Raw genomic sequence first — 15990 nt, 5'->3', positions numbered from 1 at the left:
TATTCAGAGTATTAAAGTCATCAAATTTTGGAGAGCATACTAAAGGTAATTTTCACAATCCTCAAAGAACTCACAAATTGTTGGGGATTAAGAGGTAAAATGAGGTGTTTCAAAAAACTTTGACTCACTTCTCAGAAACCTATACTAAAAAAAAGAATTATGAAAGAGGCTTTATACACAAAAAGGCTCATTACATTCTTCATCATAACAGCAACAAAGTAGAGGGTATAAAAATAAGTTATTACATAATGGTTAAGAAGGTTATTTTTCAATATATTTTTTAAAGTTTATTTTTGAGAGAGACATAGCAAGCAAAGGAAGGGCAGAGAGAGGGAGAGAGAATCCTAAGTAGGCTCCACACTACCACTACAGAGCACAACACAGGGCTCAAACTCACGAACTGTGAGATCATGACCTGAGCCAAAATCAAGAGTTGGATGCTTAACTGACTGAGCCATCCAGGTGCCCCAAGATAGTTATTTTTTAAAAGATTTTATTTTTAAGGAATCTCTACACCCAGCATGGGGCTTGAACCCACAAACCCTAGATGGAGAGTCATAGGTTCTACTAACTGAGCAAGACAGGTGCCCCCCAAAATTATTTTTGAATGAGACTACGGAGTGGGAATAAAATTCACTGGAAACTAGTGATCCAAATCACTGTTTGCCACATGTGAGAAGGCAAAGAAGTGCTAAGAAACTTAACTCTTGGAAGGTTCTATTAAAAATACACATTGCAACAAAAAGATGAAAAAACTATAATAGATTTGATGGACTTTAACTTAAGCAGGAAGGACTGTCAGTACATTTATGTAGAATAAAGTTTGAAAAAAACAGTATCACACATCAACTAAGAAAGGACAATACTCTTACTAAAGGTGGTGACATCCCAGAACGAGCTCTCCTTACCAATATTTTTTGATCATACAAAATTGCCAACAGTACAGATTGAGAAATACTAATTATGTAACTGCCAAGACTATTGGGCAAATAAGGAACCAGTCTCCGCCCATCCAACAAACCTCTTCTACCACTACCATCACTAGGAAAATGAAAAACAATAAACAAAAGAATTATGCACAATTGAGAATAAAAGCATGTTTGCAGAAACTCACGTGAGAGGCAAAAGACGAGTCATAAGCGATTTGGGGGTCTTCACTGCGAGCACATACATCCATACAAGGATCTTCACAAAGAAGATCCTGAGGCGGAGTCATTTCTGGTTTCAGGTTGGAAAAATTAAACTCTGTCTTGGCTGATTGTGAGGCAACGCACAGATTGTAGGAATAAGGCAAAGTCCCTTCTCTGTAATCGGGGAGAACCCCAGGTCCAGATTTGGAACGGAGGCCTGACTGAAAGCAGCCCCAGGCAGCAGGGCTGGGGGAGCGGCGCAGGCGCAGGGCCACCGCCAGAATCACCGCAAGGAGGAAGAGCACCGAGATCAAGGCCAAAGCCACCACCAGGTAAAACTGCAGCTCGGCCTGGGGGTCAGAGGGCTCCGGGCGGTCGCTGACATCCGGCAGTACTTCTTGGAGGCTGTCGGCGAAAACCAGGTGCAACGTGGCGGTGGCAGAGAGGGGCGGCTGTCCCCCGTCCCGCACGGCGACCAGCAGGCGCTGGCGGGCCGCGTCCCTGTCGCCCAAAGCACGCGCGGTGCGCACCTCGCCCGTGCGCAGCCCCAGGTTGAAGAGTCCGGGCTCGCTGGCCTGCAGCACGTGGTACGACAGCCACGCATTGTGTCCCGAGTCGGCGTCCACCGCCACCACCTTGGTGACCAGGTAGCCGGGCTGCGCGGCGCGCGGCACCGTGTCGAAGAGCGCCGAGCCGTCGGGCCCCAGCGCCGGGTACAGCACCCTAGGCGCGTTGTCGTTGCGGTCGCCCACCAACACGCGCAGGCTCACGTTGGCGCTGAGCGCGGGCGAGCCCTGGTCGCGGGCCTGCACCGTCAGCTCGAAGGCGCGCAGCTGCTCGTGGTCGAAGGCGCGCTGCGCGAACACCACGCCGCTCTGCGCGCTCACGGACACGTAGGACGCCAGCGCCCGTGGCTCCAGGTCGCTGGCCACGATGGAGTAGGACACGCGGCCGTTGGGTCCCAGGTCGGGGTCGGAGGCGCTGACTTGGGCGATGGAGGCTCCTGGAGGGTTGTTCTCCATCACGCGGACCACGTAGGAGGACTGGTGGAAAACCGGCGCGTTGTCGTTGACATCGCTGATATGCAGGGTGACGCCTGTACTGGAGGATAGGGATGGCTTGCCCTCGTCAGTGGCTGTGATGGTGACATTGTACTCTGCCATCTGTTCCCTATCTAGGGCATTGTCAATCACCAACTTGTAATAATTCTTGGAGGTGGATTCTAATTTGAAGGGAACTTCTTCCTGAATATAGCACCTCACCAGTCCATTTTCCCCAGAGTCTCGGTCTCTCACTTTAAAGAGAGCTATTACGGTTCCAATGTCTGAGTCCTCGGGAATCTGGTTAGAAAAGGACATCAACGTGACCTCTGGGGCATTGTCATTCTCATCAACAATTTCAATCTGAACATTACAGTGAGCGGTGTGTACCCCTCCATCCTTGGCCTCTACACTCAACATATATCTACTGGTCTCTTCAAAGTCCAATGTACCATTGGTTGTAATGTCACCAGTATTTGGGTTGAGATTGAAGAGAAGGCTGGTACTTGTTGGGGCATTGAGGAAGGCATAGGTAATCTCTGCATTAACGCCCTGGTCCTGGTCGGTGGCCATCACTTGCAACACAGAAGTCCCCCAGGGCACGTTTTCTCGGATGTTAACTCTGTATGTGTCCTGGCTGAACAATGGAGCATTATCATTGGCATCAGTGACCTGAATCTGGATCTGGGTGGTTCCACTTAACGGAGGGTCTCCGCCATCTATGGCAGTCAGGATTAACTGGTAGGAACTCTGCTGTTCTCTGTCCAGAGGTTTTTCCAGCAGTAATTCTGGGTATTTACTCCCATCAGGACTTCCCTTCGTTGTCAGGGAGAAATGTTCATTGGGGTTGATAGTGTATATCTTCAGGGAGTTACTTTCTACATCTGCATCTTGTGCAGAATCCAGAGGGAATTTTACACCTGGTAAGGCTGACTCACAGATCTCCAAGTCAATGCCTTTTGCAATGAAACGTGGTGCATTGTCGTTAATATCTTGGATTGTAACAATCACATGGAAAACATTCATGGGATTTTCAGCGACCATTTCAAATTCTAGTGCACACTCGGATTTCCTCCCACAAATTTCCTCTCGATCTATCCTACCGTTCACTAACAAATCCCCACTCTCTGCACTCACACTGAAGAAATTCTCTGCACTAACCCGCAGTTTTCTAGCTGGCAACTCCTGGACACTGAGCTTCAAGTCCTTGGCGACGTTCCCCACTCGCAAGCCTTTAGCCAGCTCCTCTGGAATTGTGTACTGGATGTGCTGGGAGATAGTCCCCCACAACAAAGACAGCAGGAAGAGAAACAGTACCTGAATTTTCATCCATTTGGCTTTTCTGGAGCTTCTTTGCATTTTTTTAACTCTCCGGGAAGCTTCTTTTCAGGATGTCTCTGGGATGTTTAAAAAAAAATCAGTGACAGCACCTAGACTTTTGTGATTTGAGGGTAGGACTTGTTTGTCAGGAACTGGTGGGTGCACTGGTGCTGCTTCCACGTTCTGGTGAGTGCACTGGCGCTGCCTCCGCGTTCTGATGTGCGCAAGACAAAGCAGGAAAACACTGCCCAACTTTCACGCAGAACTGAGAACCCCTTTCTTCCCTTCGGTCAACAGCGGCGCTCGGAGGTTGTCTGGGAGAATTGCATATTGCGGAGCCATTTACTCTCAAAGGGTAAGCTCTTTATGTATGTTGTCTTTTTATTTGGTGTAAAAAAACCAAATACTCATTTTTCTCCTCTAAATTGGATATTTTCTATCTTTATTATTTCATAAGTGTTGCCATCATTTTACATTCTTTTTTGTATTAAAAATTTCACATGGCATACAACCATTTTTTTTCAGTTTTGGGGGCAAAAATATCTTTAATGATTCCACTGTATTTACAAACACTGGCATGACTAGTATGGATGTAACCAAAAAATTACTGGCTTTTTACCCACATTTGAGCGGATACTATGATCCTTACATTTTTGTGAAATGCATAACCTCCCTTATTTTAACTCTCTCCATAAATATGTTATCAACTCAGTAATACTTTTCAAAGATACAGTCTTTGCAAAAAAAAGAGTGAATCAAGACCCTAGACTTATTTTAATATATTGCTCAATTTTTTAAAACATAGGTAATCTTCCCAATAAGTACAGCACAGCACAGCCTAATATTTTAAAGTGACTAATTTAGTACACCTGCTTTTATACAGCTGAATCTTGTGAAAGATTCATTTTACTTATTTTTATGCAATCAGTGCTTTTTACTATATTAATGTATATACAACCTCCATAATCCCAATACTCAGCTCCAGCTGATTTATACCATTTATACCATTGAATTTATACCAATGAATTTGACTTGATCACTAGTAAATATTGGAGAGGCATTGAGAATCCTTAGACACTTCATTTTGGAACTTAGCCTTTGATCTCTGAACTCATATTGGGTAACTAAAGCAAATACCTTTATTTCAAATGCACTGCCAAATTATATACCAATGTAGTGATTTATTCCACTGCTTTGCACCCACCATACTCATATTACACCCCAGTCAAAACAGATGATTATCTATTTTCCGAAGATGTTATTTTCATTTTTTTCTCTACCTCATGACTTTATATCTTCTGTTCCTTTTGCCATAAATCCTCCACCTTTCTGTTGTAATGAATTCTTGCCCATCCTTTTTTTTTTTTAATTTTTTTAACGTTTATTTATTTTTGACACAGAGAGAGACAGAGCATGAACGGGGGAGGGTCAGAGAGAGGGAGACACAGAATCTGAAACAGGCTCCAGGCTCTGAGCTGTCAGCACAGAGCCCGACGCGGGGCTCGAACTCACGGACCGCGAGATCATGACCTGAGCCGAAGTCGGCCGCTTAACCGACTGAGCCACCAAGGTGCCCCTTGCCCATCCTTTTAAATGTAGTTTTTGGTGGGGGCACCTGGATGGCTCAGTCGGTTGAGCATCTGACTTCGGCTCGGGTCATGATCTCACGGCTCGTGAGTTCGAGCCCCGCATTGGGCTCTACGCTGACAGCTTAGAGCCTGAAGCCTCCTTCTGATACTGTGTCTCCCTTTCTCTCTGCCCTCCCCCTCTTGGGTTCTGTGTGTCTCTCTCTGAAAAATAAATAACTTCTAAAAAAAATTTTTAAGTCCTGTATGGTGAAAATGGAGTATCTGAGACTTTTCATTATCTATACGAGTAGATAGAAATTGTACTGCCTTTGTACTATCTGTACACTTTCACAATATTTAGATAAATGTTATTTATCTAATATTTAGGCTTTGTTTTATATAGGATTCTTAGAAAATTCTCTTTGAGTATCTAGAGTTCCCGTGGCACTATCCATTTAATAATTTTTCTCTTTATGAGGAAAGTGATACTAGTATTATAAAGATTTTTCCTTAAAGAAGGTATTTTGAAGATTATGGGCCTTTTTTCCTGTACTGTATTGCACGTTTGAGTGAAAATATACCTTTCTCTGCTCTCAGTTATTTTGCTCAGGCCCCACGTCTCACACTCTTGAATATATATCTTTCTAATATATTGAGGGAGATATTGGTTCCTTTATTTGAATTCTAATGAATTATATTTGGTCTCATTTTGTTTGACTCTCTGAGGTGATTTCATGGGTGAATATAATTTCATAAATTTCAAAATAGGCCAACAATTTCTGGCTCAAAAGACTTGTAAGACTCCTATTCCATTGTTGGAGTGGCTGGTCTGGAAATCTTCTGCTGAGGCTGAGACATATCTCCTTGCATTTTCAAAAAATCCTTCTCAAAGGACAAGACATGCCACTCCAAGACTCATAATGATTTAGGCAATTGACCTTCCCACCTTCAAGCAAAAGGCTGAAATCAGTGTGAGTGCACACAATCACCCACACATACTTTCGGTATACATAGTAAGGACTACAGGACAGGTAAAACCATTTGACCAATCTGTACATTTTTTTACCCAACAATTTTTATGTCATTGAGATGAAGAGTTTGGCCTGGCTTGGTAGGAGCTGAGCATCATTTTATTGGAGACTAAAATATCTAATATTCATATTTTTTACTTGTATCAGTCAGGATAAGCTAAGTAGTTGGAGTGACAAACTTCAAATCACAGGAAGTTAAGATGAAGAAGGTCTATTTATCACAGGTATACACATCAATGTAGGACAACCACAGGGCTCTTTCTTGGTGTAGTTATTCAAGCAATAAGGTAGAAGGAAGAGTCACAATTTCAAAAAATAACTTAGAGATCTGGAAATTCTTGCAATGCCATCGGGAGCTTTCCCCAGGGAGAAGCACATATTACCTTCATTTACAATATATTGGCCAGAACTAGTTACCTAGACCCACTCGGTCATAACCAGGTCAGGAAGATCCGCTCTACCAACCGCCCAAAAGAAGAGAGGAACTAATTATTTAAACAACAGAACTAATGACTACCATGTTGCTTTATTTTCAAATAAATGTATATTAAATCTTTATAAAATCACACTGGCATACCTGTTCTTTATAATATTCCAATAAAGAAATAAACCTACCTCGAGTAGGTTGGGGTCTCCTTTCGTTTCCAGTAAATCTTGAGATACCAGGGAAGACTCGCTTTTCCCACAGCTTTCTCCGCTGAGGAGCGTGTCGGCATAGTTGGGCTGCGGGAAGATCACGTGACTCTCCCGGGAGCCCGCCCTGAGGGAGACCTCCTGGGAATAGGTCTGCAGGAAAGTGCGCACCCCATCCACGCCCACAAAGTGCGTGGCGGGCACGCCAGCCAATCCAACCCCCGCAGCCTGGAGCAGACGGGACGAGTGCCAGCGCCTCAGCCTGAGTCCCAGCAGCACGATCACAAAGGCCAGAAAGATGCAGGAGACTGCAGCCACCGCCACCACCAGGTACAGTGTGAGGTCAGAATCGTCTGGGTCGGCGGCGGTCCTGATGCTGCCCAGATCGGCCAGGACGTCTGGGATGTTGTCAGCTACGGCCACAGTGAGCGTGACGGTGGCCGAGAGAGGGGGCTGGCCGTGGTCTTGCACCGCCACCACTAGGCTTTGCTTGAGCGCATCTCTGTCCAGCAGGGCCCGTGCAGTGCGCACCTCGCCCGTGTGCAGCCCCACCGTAAAAAGCCCTGGCTCGCTGGCCTTGAGTAGACGGTAGGACAGCCAGGCGTTCTGGCCAGAGTCTCTGTCCACCGCCACCACCTTGGTCACCAGGTATCCGGGCTCTGCTGATCGGGGCGCCAGCTCCACGCCTGTGGAACCATCAGTGGGGAGAGCAGGATACAGGATTTCTGGAGCATTGTCGTTCTGGTCCAGCACGAATATGCTCAGTGACACATTGCTGCTGAGGGGTGGGTTCCCACTGTCACTGGCTGTCACCAATAGCTGCAGGTCTCTAACCTGCTCGTAGTCAAAGGAACGGAGAGCATACAGGACACCGGTGTCGGAATTGATGGAGACATAAGTGGATAGAGGCGCCCCCTGGATGGTATCCTCAGTCAGTGCGAAAGTGATGTGGGCGTTCTGGATGCTGTCGGGATCCTGGGCGGTCACACAGAAGATGGAAGCTCCCCTGGGGTTGTTTTCAGGAATGTAGGCTGAATACGAGGCCTGACTGAAAGCAGGTGGGTTGTCATTGATGTCTGCAACATGCAGAGTGATATGAATGTTCGTGGACAGTGGGGGGCTTCCTCCATCTGTGGCTCTGAGAGTGATGTTATATTCAGACACCTGTTCACGATCCAGAGATCTGGCTGTCACTAAGCGGTAATACTGGTCTATTGATTTTTCTAAATTAAATGGCACATTTCCCAGGACAAAAACTGTGACTTGTCCATTTTGCCCAGAATCTCGGTCATGCACATTGATAAGGGCAATTTCTCTTCCAGCAGTAGCCTCTTCTGGGACTGATTCAGTAAGAGAAGTGATTGTTACTTCTGGGGCATTGTCATTCACATCCAGAACTGTGACTAAAATCTTAGCTCTTGAAAGGAGACCAGGTCCATCTTGTGCTTCAATTTTAATTTCATAGAACATAGCATCCTCATAATCTAGACTTTTTAATATTGATATATCTCCAGTCACTGAATTGAGATAAAAAATCTCAGCGACTTTCCCAGGCATTTTATCTAGAATATAGGACACTTGAGCATTGAATCCTTCATCAGGGTCAGTGGCATTCACTGTGAGCAGTGTGGTACCCACTGGCAAGTTCTCTTGAATACTTAATTGATACTCAGATTGAGTAAATACTGGTGGGTTGTCATTTGCATCCAAAACTATCACTTGGATGTACAAGTTGCCAGAGTGGACAGGATTCCCACCATCAGAAGCAATGAGGACAAGCTGATGAACTTTCTTTTGTTCACGGTCCAGAGCCCTCTCCAACACCAGCTCTGGGTACTTGGTCCCATCAGAGACATGCTTCACAGTCAGAGAAAAGTAGTCATTGGGGCGGAGATGGTAGTTCTGAAGGGAGTTCATGCCCACATCTGGGTCAAATGCAGTCTTAAGTGGAAATCGAGTTCCAGGAGCCGCTAGTTCACCAATTTTTATTTCCAATTTCTCTGTTAGAAAATCAGGAGCATTATCATTAATGTCTTTAATTTCTATTTCTACTTCAAAAATTTTCAATTTGTCTTCTACAAGGACGTTAAATTTTACAAGACACAGCGCACTCTGAGCGCAGAGCTCCTCCCGGTCTATCCTGCTTGCGGTGACCAAGCTGCCGCTTCGCGGGTTCAGAGCAAAGAGCTGCGTCCTACCTCTAGAGATGATGCGGACTCCACGCTCCGCCAGCTCCCAGGGCTCCAATCCCAGGTTCTTGGAGATGTTGCCCACAAAGGAACCTTTGTCCAGTTCCTCTTGCACTGAGTAGTGGATCTGCCCAGATCCAGTCTTGCATAGCGTCCACAGAAGCACAAACAGCAGGGCCAATCCTCTGCAGTGTCTGAATCTCAGGTATTTAGTCATATCTTCTTTAGTGAATTATTTTCTGTGAATTCCGTTCCAACTACCCACGACAGACTCAAATCTTATTTGTTTTCAAGGAACTAAGCCTTTTATGGTCCTATTTTATGGGTCACAGAGCTGGTTGACTGACAGGATGAGCTTTGTAGCAGCTCGGATCTTCTGGAGTCTGATTGACTGGTTCTTTGCTTTTTAGGAACAAGGAAATGGTGGACAAGCTCGCCAGCCCCGTTTTCCTCCTTGAGTGGTCAGCAGCGACACTCAGAGGCCTAATGGTTTACTACACCCTTTCAGATAAACCCAAGTTAGTGATTTTTAAGTTTCCCAACACCTGAAATCTTCTGTATCAGAGGTAATGGGATTGGTGTCTATTTCACACAGTTCAATTGTTATATGTTAAAGTATGATATATGTTAAAGTATGTTCCTTAGGAAGCCATACTCTAACCTTAAGACCACTAATATTGCTTCAAACATGCTGGAGTTACTGTTTTGAAATGTTCAAAGTTTAAAAAACACACAGAAATATCAGCTATATTTATAGGTTATACTCATTAAAGTTTGTCCTTGATAGCCTGACATCTTAGTTTCAATATCTGTAATTGAACCCATTCATTAAACATAATTGGGTGTTAGACAATATGTGAGGGTTCAAGGTAAATGATATGAACATAACCACTTCCTCCCCAAAGCTAGGTAGATATAAAATCAAACAAGGAATTCCAGTGCACTGAGATAATTACCATAATGGAAGAAACCAAAGGCAATGGGAGGGCCTCCAACCTGGCCCTGGAGGTTAGCAAAGGCTTTCCCAAGAAACATGAGAAAAGTGGATCGGGAAAAGACCTGGATATGAGAGACAACAGTATGGCAATTTCTAGATGTAAGAGAGAAATCACACAACTTCAGAGTACTGGAAGTAGTTCACTTTGTCTAAATCTAGAGTAAAGGTGGTTTTTAAACACCAAAACTGAAACTAGTAGAGATAAACTTTTGTTTTATGTTCCAGAAACCTTTTCTCTGTATTTGTTTTCCTCTCCAAACACAGAAATAGAAATATATTTGTCATTTCAATTATGCAGTGTTATAAACTTATCCATGAGGCATTTATTCTTGTGAAAAGATACTATACACACTAAAAGAAACTTTGTCTTTAATTTTCCTCAGTTTAAACTTCATTACTTAGAAGTAAAGATGTTATGATGTATTATTCCACAGTGAGTTCCAGTTTTCGCTCATAGAGAATTATGTAATAGTAATAAACACAAGAGACTGCATTGACTCAGATCAACTCTCCTCAAATGCCCTAAAATATAATAAAAAATCACAGCACCTTGAAAGATGATAATACCATTAAATACAATACTCAGTATATGATTGCTTCCAAATCACAATTTAAAGTGATCCCAGTTACATAGAATATTAGTGTATTTTTTGTCCTTCAATATTAAAAACATAACTGAAACACTAAAAGCCAACATAGAAAGAGGAATGAGGAAGGAAGACAGTGGTTGTGAGGGAGACTGAAGTTAGGTGAGGGATTGGAAATATTTTTAACAGTTGCTCTGAGAAGGAATCTTTGAGAAGAGAGATGTATAAGAAGGATCTTTAAGGGCTATTATTTGATATAGCCTCTGAATCCCTTGAGGACATATTATTTTTAAAGATAGAAAGTAAATATGGTTTCCAGATATGAGAAAATAAAAATATCAAAGAGAAATGTGTTTACTATTGCACTACCCATTTATTATAGAGCAAACAAGAATTCAATCACTTCATCAACCAACACAGAGCTACTTTAAATACTTTTTTTAAACATTTATTCATTTTTGAGAGACAGAGGGTGAGTTGGGGAGGGGCAGAGAGAGAGGGAGACACAGAATCTGAAGCAGGTTCCAGGCTCTGAGCTGTCAGCACAGAGCCCATTGCAGGGCTCAAACCTATGAACTGTGAGATCATGGCCTGAGCCAAAGTCAGACACTTAACTGACTGAGCTACCCAGGCACCCCAACACAGAGCTACTTTAAAAGTCAGTGGGATTTTTAATTACGTGGAGATACCATGACATACCTTCCTAAGACACAGTGAACATATATATTTCTAAATTTCCATATTTTAAATAGGGAAGGTCATATGAATCAAATAAAATGAAGAACCTCACTGTCAAACTGAAGGAAAAATATTACAACTGAGTGAAGGCATTAGACAACTAAAGTGTTTCATTATTCATAGGTTAAAATATAAAACAAAACCCTTGAATTTTAAAGCACTTGAGTAAACATAAAATTCAGACATCCTTTTTTTGTTTTTTAATAAACTCTACCACCGTATGGAGCTCAAACTCCCCACCCCAAGATCAAGAGTAGCATGCTTCGCTGACTGAGCCAGCCAGCCGCCCCTCAATCTTCATATTTTTAATAGAGAAAGAATTATTGATCCAGGTAGACAAGAAGATTTGCCCAGGGAGGAGAAAGAAAGTATGAGAAACCAGATACACCATTTCCTAATGCAATGCTCTTTGATAACCTAAATATAATATTCACCCAATACTAACTCCCGATTTAAATTCATGATACAATGATTCTAGCCTCCTCTTCCCCCGTACAAGGTGTAAACACTTAGAACTACTGAGAAATAATTCACCAGGACTCATGTCCTTTAAAGGGATATATTCACAAGTAAATATGCAAAACAGAAAACATGTGGTAAACAATGGAGGCAGCGGAGTAAATAAACATATCTATTTATTTTAACAACGCCTCATAAGTATACCGTGAAGGGAGTTTACCTGGGATGTTTCTTCTCCTTTGTCTTCAAGTAAAGACTGAGGTGATGATAGAAAATCCTTTTTCTCACAGCTCTCCTGGCTGAGGAGCATGTCGGCATAGTTGGGCTGGGGGAAGATCACGTGACTCTCCCTGGAGTCCGCGGTGAGGGAGACGTCGTGGGAATACGTCTGCAGGAAAGCCCGCACCCCGTCCACCCCCACAACGTGAGAGGCGGGCACGCCCACCAGCCCGCCTCCTGAAGCCTGGAGCAGACGGGATGAGTGCCAGCGCCTCAACCTGAGTCCCAGCAGTACGATGATAAAGGCGAGGAAGACGCAGGAGACTGCGGCCACCGCCACTACCAGGTACAGTGTGAGGTCAGAATCATTTGGGTCGGCGGGGGTCCTGGTGCTGCCCAGATCGGCCAGGACGTCTGGGATGTTGTCAGCTACGGCCACAGTGAGCGTGACGGTGGCCGAGAGAGGGGGCTGGCCATGGTCCTGCACCACCACCACCAGGCTCTGCTTGAGCGCATCTCTGTCCAGCAGGGCCCGTGCAGTGCGCACCTCGCCCGTGTGCAGCCCCACCGTAAAAAGCCCTGGCTCGCTGGCCTTGAGCAGACGGTAGGACAGCCAGGCGTTCTGGCCAGAGTCTCTGTCCACCGCCACCACCTTGGTCACCAGGTATCCGGGCTCTGCGGATCGGGGCGCCAGCTCCACGCCTGTGGAACCGTCGGTGGGGAGGGCGGGGTACAGGATTTCTGGCGCGTTGTCATTCTGGTCCAGCACGAATATACTCAGTGACACGTTGCTGCTGAGGGGTGGGTTCCCATTGTCCCATGCAGTCAACCTCAGGTGCAAATCCTGGAACTGCTCATAGTCAAAGGAGCGCAATGCATACAGGATGCCAGTGTCAGAGTTGATGGAGATGTAAGAGGACAGGGGTGCATCCTGAAGAGTGTCTTCAGTCAAAGAGTAAGTTACATGGGCATTATCATCACTGTCAGGGTCATGGGCCACCACAGAAATGATGGAAGCACCCCTGGGATTGTTTTCAGGAATGTAGGCAGAGTAGGACATGTGAGGGAAGGTGGGTGGGTTGTCATTAATGTCTGCCACCTGCAGCGTAATGTAAGCATCCGTGGACAGAGATGGTTTTCCTCCATCTTTAGCAGTCACAGTGACGTTGTAAGAGGAAAACTGTTCCCTGTCAAGGGCTCTGGTTGTAACCAGTCGGTGGTAATTGTCCACTGATCTTTCTAACTTGAAAGGAAGGTTCTCTGGGAGTGAACATGTGATAAATGCATTCTGCCCAGAGTCTCTGTCATGTACATTAAAAAGTGCAATTATGGTTCCTGGAGGAGAGCCTTCAGGAATTGAACTGGTAGAAGATGTCATGTAAAATTCTGGGGCATTGTCATTCACATCCAGAACAGTCACAATAACCTTTGTTCTGGTCAGAAGGCCCGGACCATCCTGAGCTTCAATATCAATTTCATGGACTTTGGCATCTTCATAATCTAGACTCTTTATGTTTGTTATATCTCCAGATGTCGACTCAAGCTCAAATATCTCTGAGGTTTCTCCAGGATTTTTCTCTTGAAAATATGCTACTTGGGCATTGTATCCCTCATCTGTGTCAGTGGCGGTGACTGTGAGTATCCGGGTACCTACGGGCATACTCTCAGGAACGCTTACACGGTACTCAGGCTGTGTAAATATAGGTGCGTTGTCGTTCGCATCCAGGACAGTCACGTGGATGCGGGAGGTGCCAGATCGGACCGGGCTGCCCCCATCCAAAGCCACAAGGACGAGGTGGTGAACAGCCTTCTCTTCGCGGTCCAGGGCGAGCTCCAGCACCAGCTCAGGGTACTTGTTCCCATCCACTCCGCTTCGCACAACCAGGGAAAAGTGATCATTTGGGTTCAGTTCGTACTTCTGAAGGGTGTTTTCTCCTACGTCTGCATCGTGCGCACTCTTGAGAGGAATTCGGAATCCTGGCGTAGTGGTTTCACTGATTTTTAGCTCTAGTTCATCTACTCCAAAGCGAGGGGCATTATCGTTAATATCTGTTATTTCCACTTCTACTGAATAAATATTAAATTTGTCTTCCAGGAGTATGTTAAAATTCACCAGGCACTGCGCGCTCTGAGCACAGAGCGCCTCTCGGTCTATCCTGCCTGTGGTAACCAAACTGCCGCTTCGCGGGTTCAGAGCAAAGAGCTGCGTCCTACCTCTGGAGACGATGCGGACTCCACGCTCTGCCAGTGTCAGGGGCTCCAGCCCCAGGTCCTTGGCGATGTCGCCCACGAAGGAGCCTTTGTCTATCTCTTCTGGCACAGAATAGTGCATCTGTCCAGCTCCGGCCTCCCACAAAACCACCAAAAGAAAATACAGCCGATCAAGCCTTCCGCGTTGTGATAACTTTTGCAGAGCCGCCATTTCTTCTGCTGCAATCTTTTCTCCCAGGCAACTTCCAGAATCCAGTTTTATTCCTCTGTATTCCTCAGGGTCTGTGGGGATCAGCATTCACAGGACCCAAGTCACTGTAGAGAGAAATTTGGGCTGCTGCATTTTTTTTTTTTTTCCGCCCGGAAGCTTGGGGGCTAAATACCCAGTCCTTTTGTTGTGGGAGCCGGAATGTTGGACTGGAGGTGTTGCAGCCTTTTACTTCTTAGGTGGTCAACAGCGACGCTCAGAGGCCTAAGTAATTTCTGCACCCTTTTAGACAAACCCAAGTTATTTCTTGCTTGTTAGCTTTGTGACTTTCAAGTTGCTTTGAAGAATCTTAGAGTTTTACCATACCTTAGAAGTAGCTCTTTCAAGTCAGGAATCTTTTTCTCAGGATTAATAAGAATGTGTAAACAAATGTGACCTTGATAGTAGTTGGTAGGAAAGTATGCCTAGTGAACACTAAAGGCATTAATCAAGGCTGCCACTGCCCTTGCTCCAAATATCTTCAACTTATTCTATATTCAAAGGCAATAAGATCAACTTTAGAACATTAGCTAATTTATCTTCTAAGGCTATACATTTTGGATTTCTGTGCTTCATGGCTTAGGATTTAACTTCAACATCTGTATTTTAAAAATTATCAGACACTACTGTATACCTGACACCAATGCCTGATTGATTCTGGAGAAAGAAATGGTGAACGTGATGAACACAGTTCTGTTCTCAGAGAGCTTACAGGATAGGAGAGGACATAGGAAAGTAAACAGAGTATTTCAGTACAATATGCTAACTGATACAAAGGTGGGGACCACTAGGCAATGAGAAGGGTGGGTCAGTACTTTTCCAAGACATTATTGAAGATGACTCCTAAAGGGTAGGAATGGGTCAAGAAGAGGCTGGAGTGGTGTTCTAGAACCTCAGTACCAATGCTTGGAGGTGAGAGCCAGAATGGAACATTAAGGAAATTGAAGGAGGTTTGTTCTTTGTTCTTCTTGTTCAAGATTGTTTTGATTATTTGAAGTTTCTTGCTACTTTGTATGAATTTTAGAATGGGCTTTTTTCTATTTCCGCAAAACAAGTCATTGGGATTTTGATAGGGATTGCATTGAATCTGTAGATTTCTTGGGTGGTTCTGGAAGTTTTTGATAGGTATTCTTCAAGTTAAGGATATTTTCTTCAATTCCTAGTTTTCTAAGATTTTAATCACATGCTGAATATTCTCAAGAGCTTTATTATGTCTCTATTTAAATGAATGTATGGCTTTTTATCTTTAATCTCTTAATATGGAGTTTTGCATTATTAGATTTTCTTATATTGGAATATCCTTGCATTCCTGAAATAAACCCTAAGTCATAAGCTATAAACAAAGCTTTTAAATATATAGTAGGTAGGGTTTGATAATATCTTAATTAAGATTTTGAATCAACATTCTTTTTAAAAAATATATTTTTTAAGTAATCTCTATACCCAATGTGGGGTTCAAAATCAAGACATCAAAATCAAGATTCACATGCTCTTCCAACTGAGCCAGTCAGGTGCTTCTAAATCAACATTCTTAAGTGAGATTGCCCACTTCTGTATCACTTCAGTCTGTTTGCCTTTGGGTTTCTTCCGTGTTGAACTTTTACCATTTTTACTTTTTTTT

General features: G+C 44.2%; 1 protein-coding gene across 4 annotated transcripts in view; it reads right to left on the bottom strand.

Moving 5' to 3' along the window:
• Positions 1-15990, bottom strand: part of LOC106967305 (protocadherin gamma-C4) — a 174863-nt gene that overhangs the window by 142575 nt on the left and 16298 nt on the right. The window contains exon 1 of one of the 4 annotated variants that reach the window (XM_027043010.2): positions 11913-15970. The exons of 1 other annotated variant lie outside the window; for it this stretch is intronic. In XM_027043010.2, the coding sequence (XP_026898811.1) occupies positions 11913-14420 (2508 nt within the window). In that variant the 5' untranslated portion in view covers positions 14421-15970. Of the gene's footprint in view, positions 1-1114; positions 3672-6704; positions 10167-11912; positions 15971-15990 lie in introns of those variants that run through there. 2 more of the 4 variants (XM_027043037.2, XM_053222297.1) reach the window with 2 other exon arrangements.

Source organism: Acinonyx jubatus, chromosome A1 (assembly GCF_027475565.1).
Source record: "Acinonyx jubatus isolate Ajub_Pintada_27869175 chromosome A1, VMU_Ajub_asm_v1.0, whole genome shotgun sequence".
Lineage (NCBI taxonomy): Eukaryota > Metazoa > Chordata > Mammalia > Carnivora > Felidae > Acinonyx > Acinonyx jubatus.
Note: the sequence above shows the minus strand (reverse complement) of the source record. Positions and strands in the feature narration are given on the sequence as shown.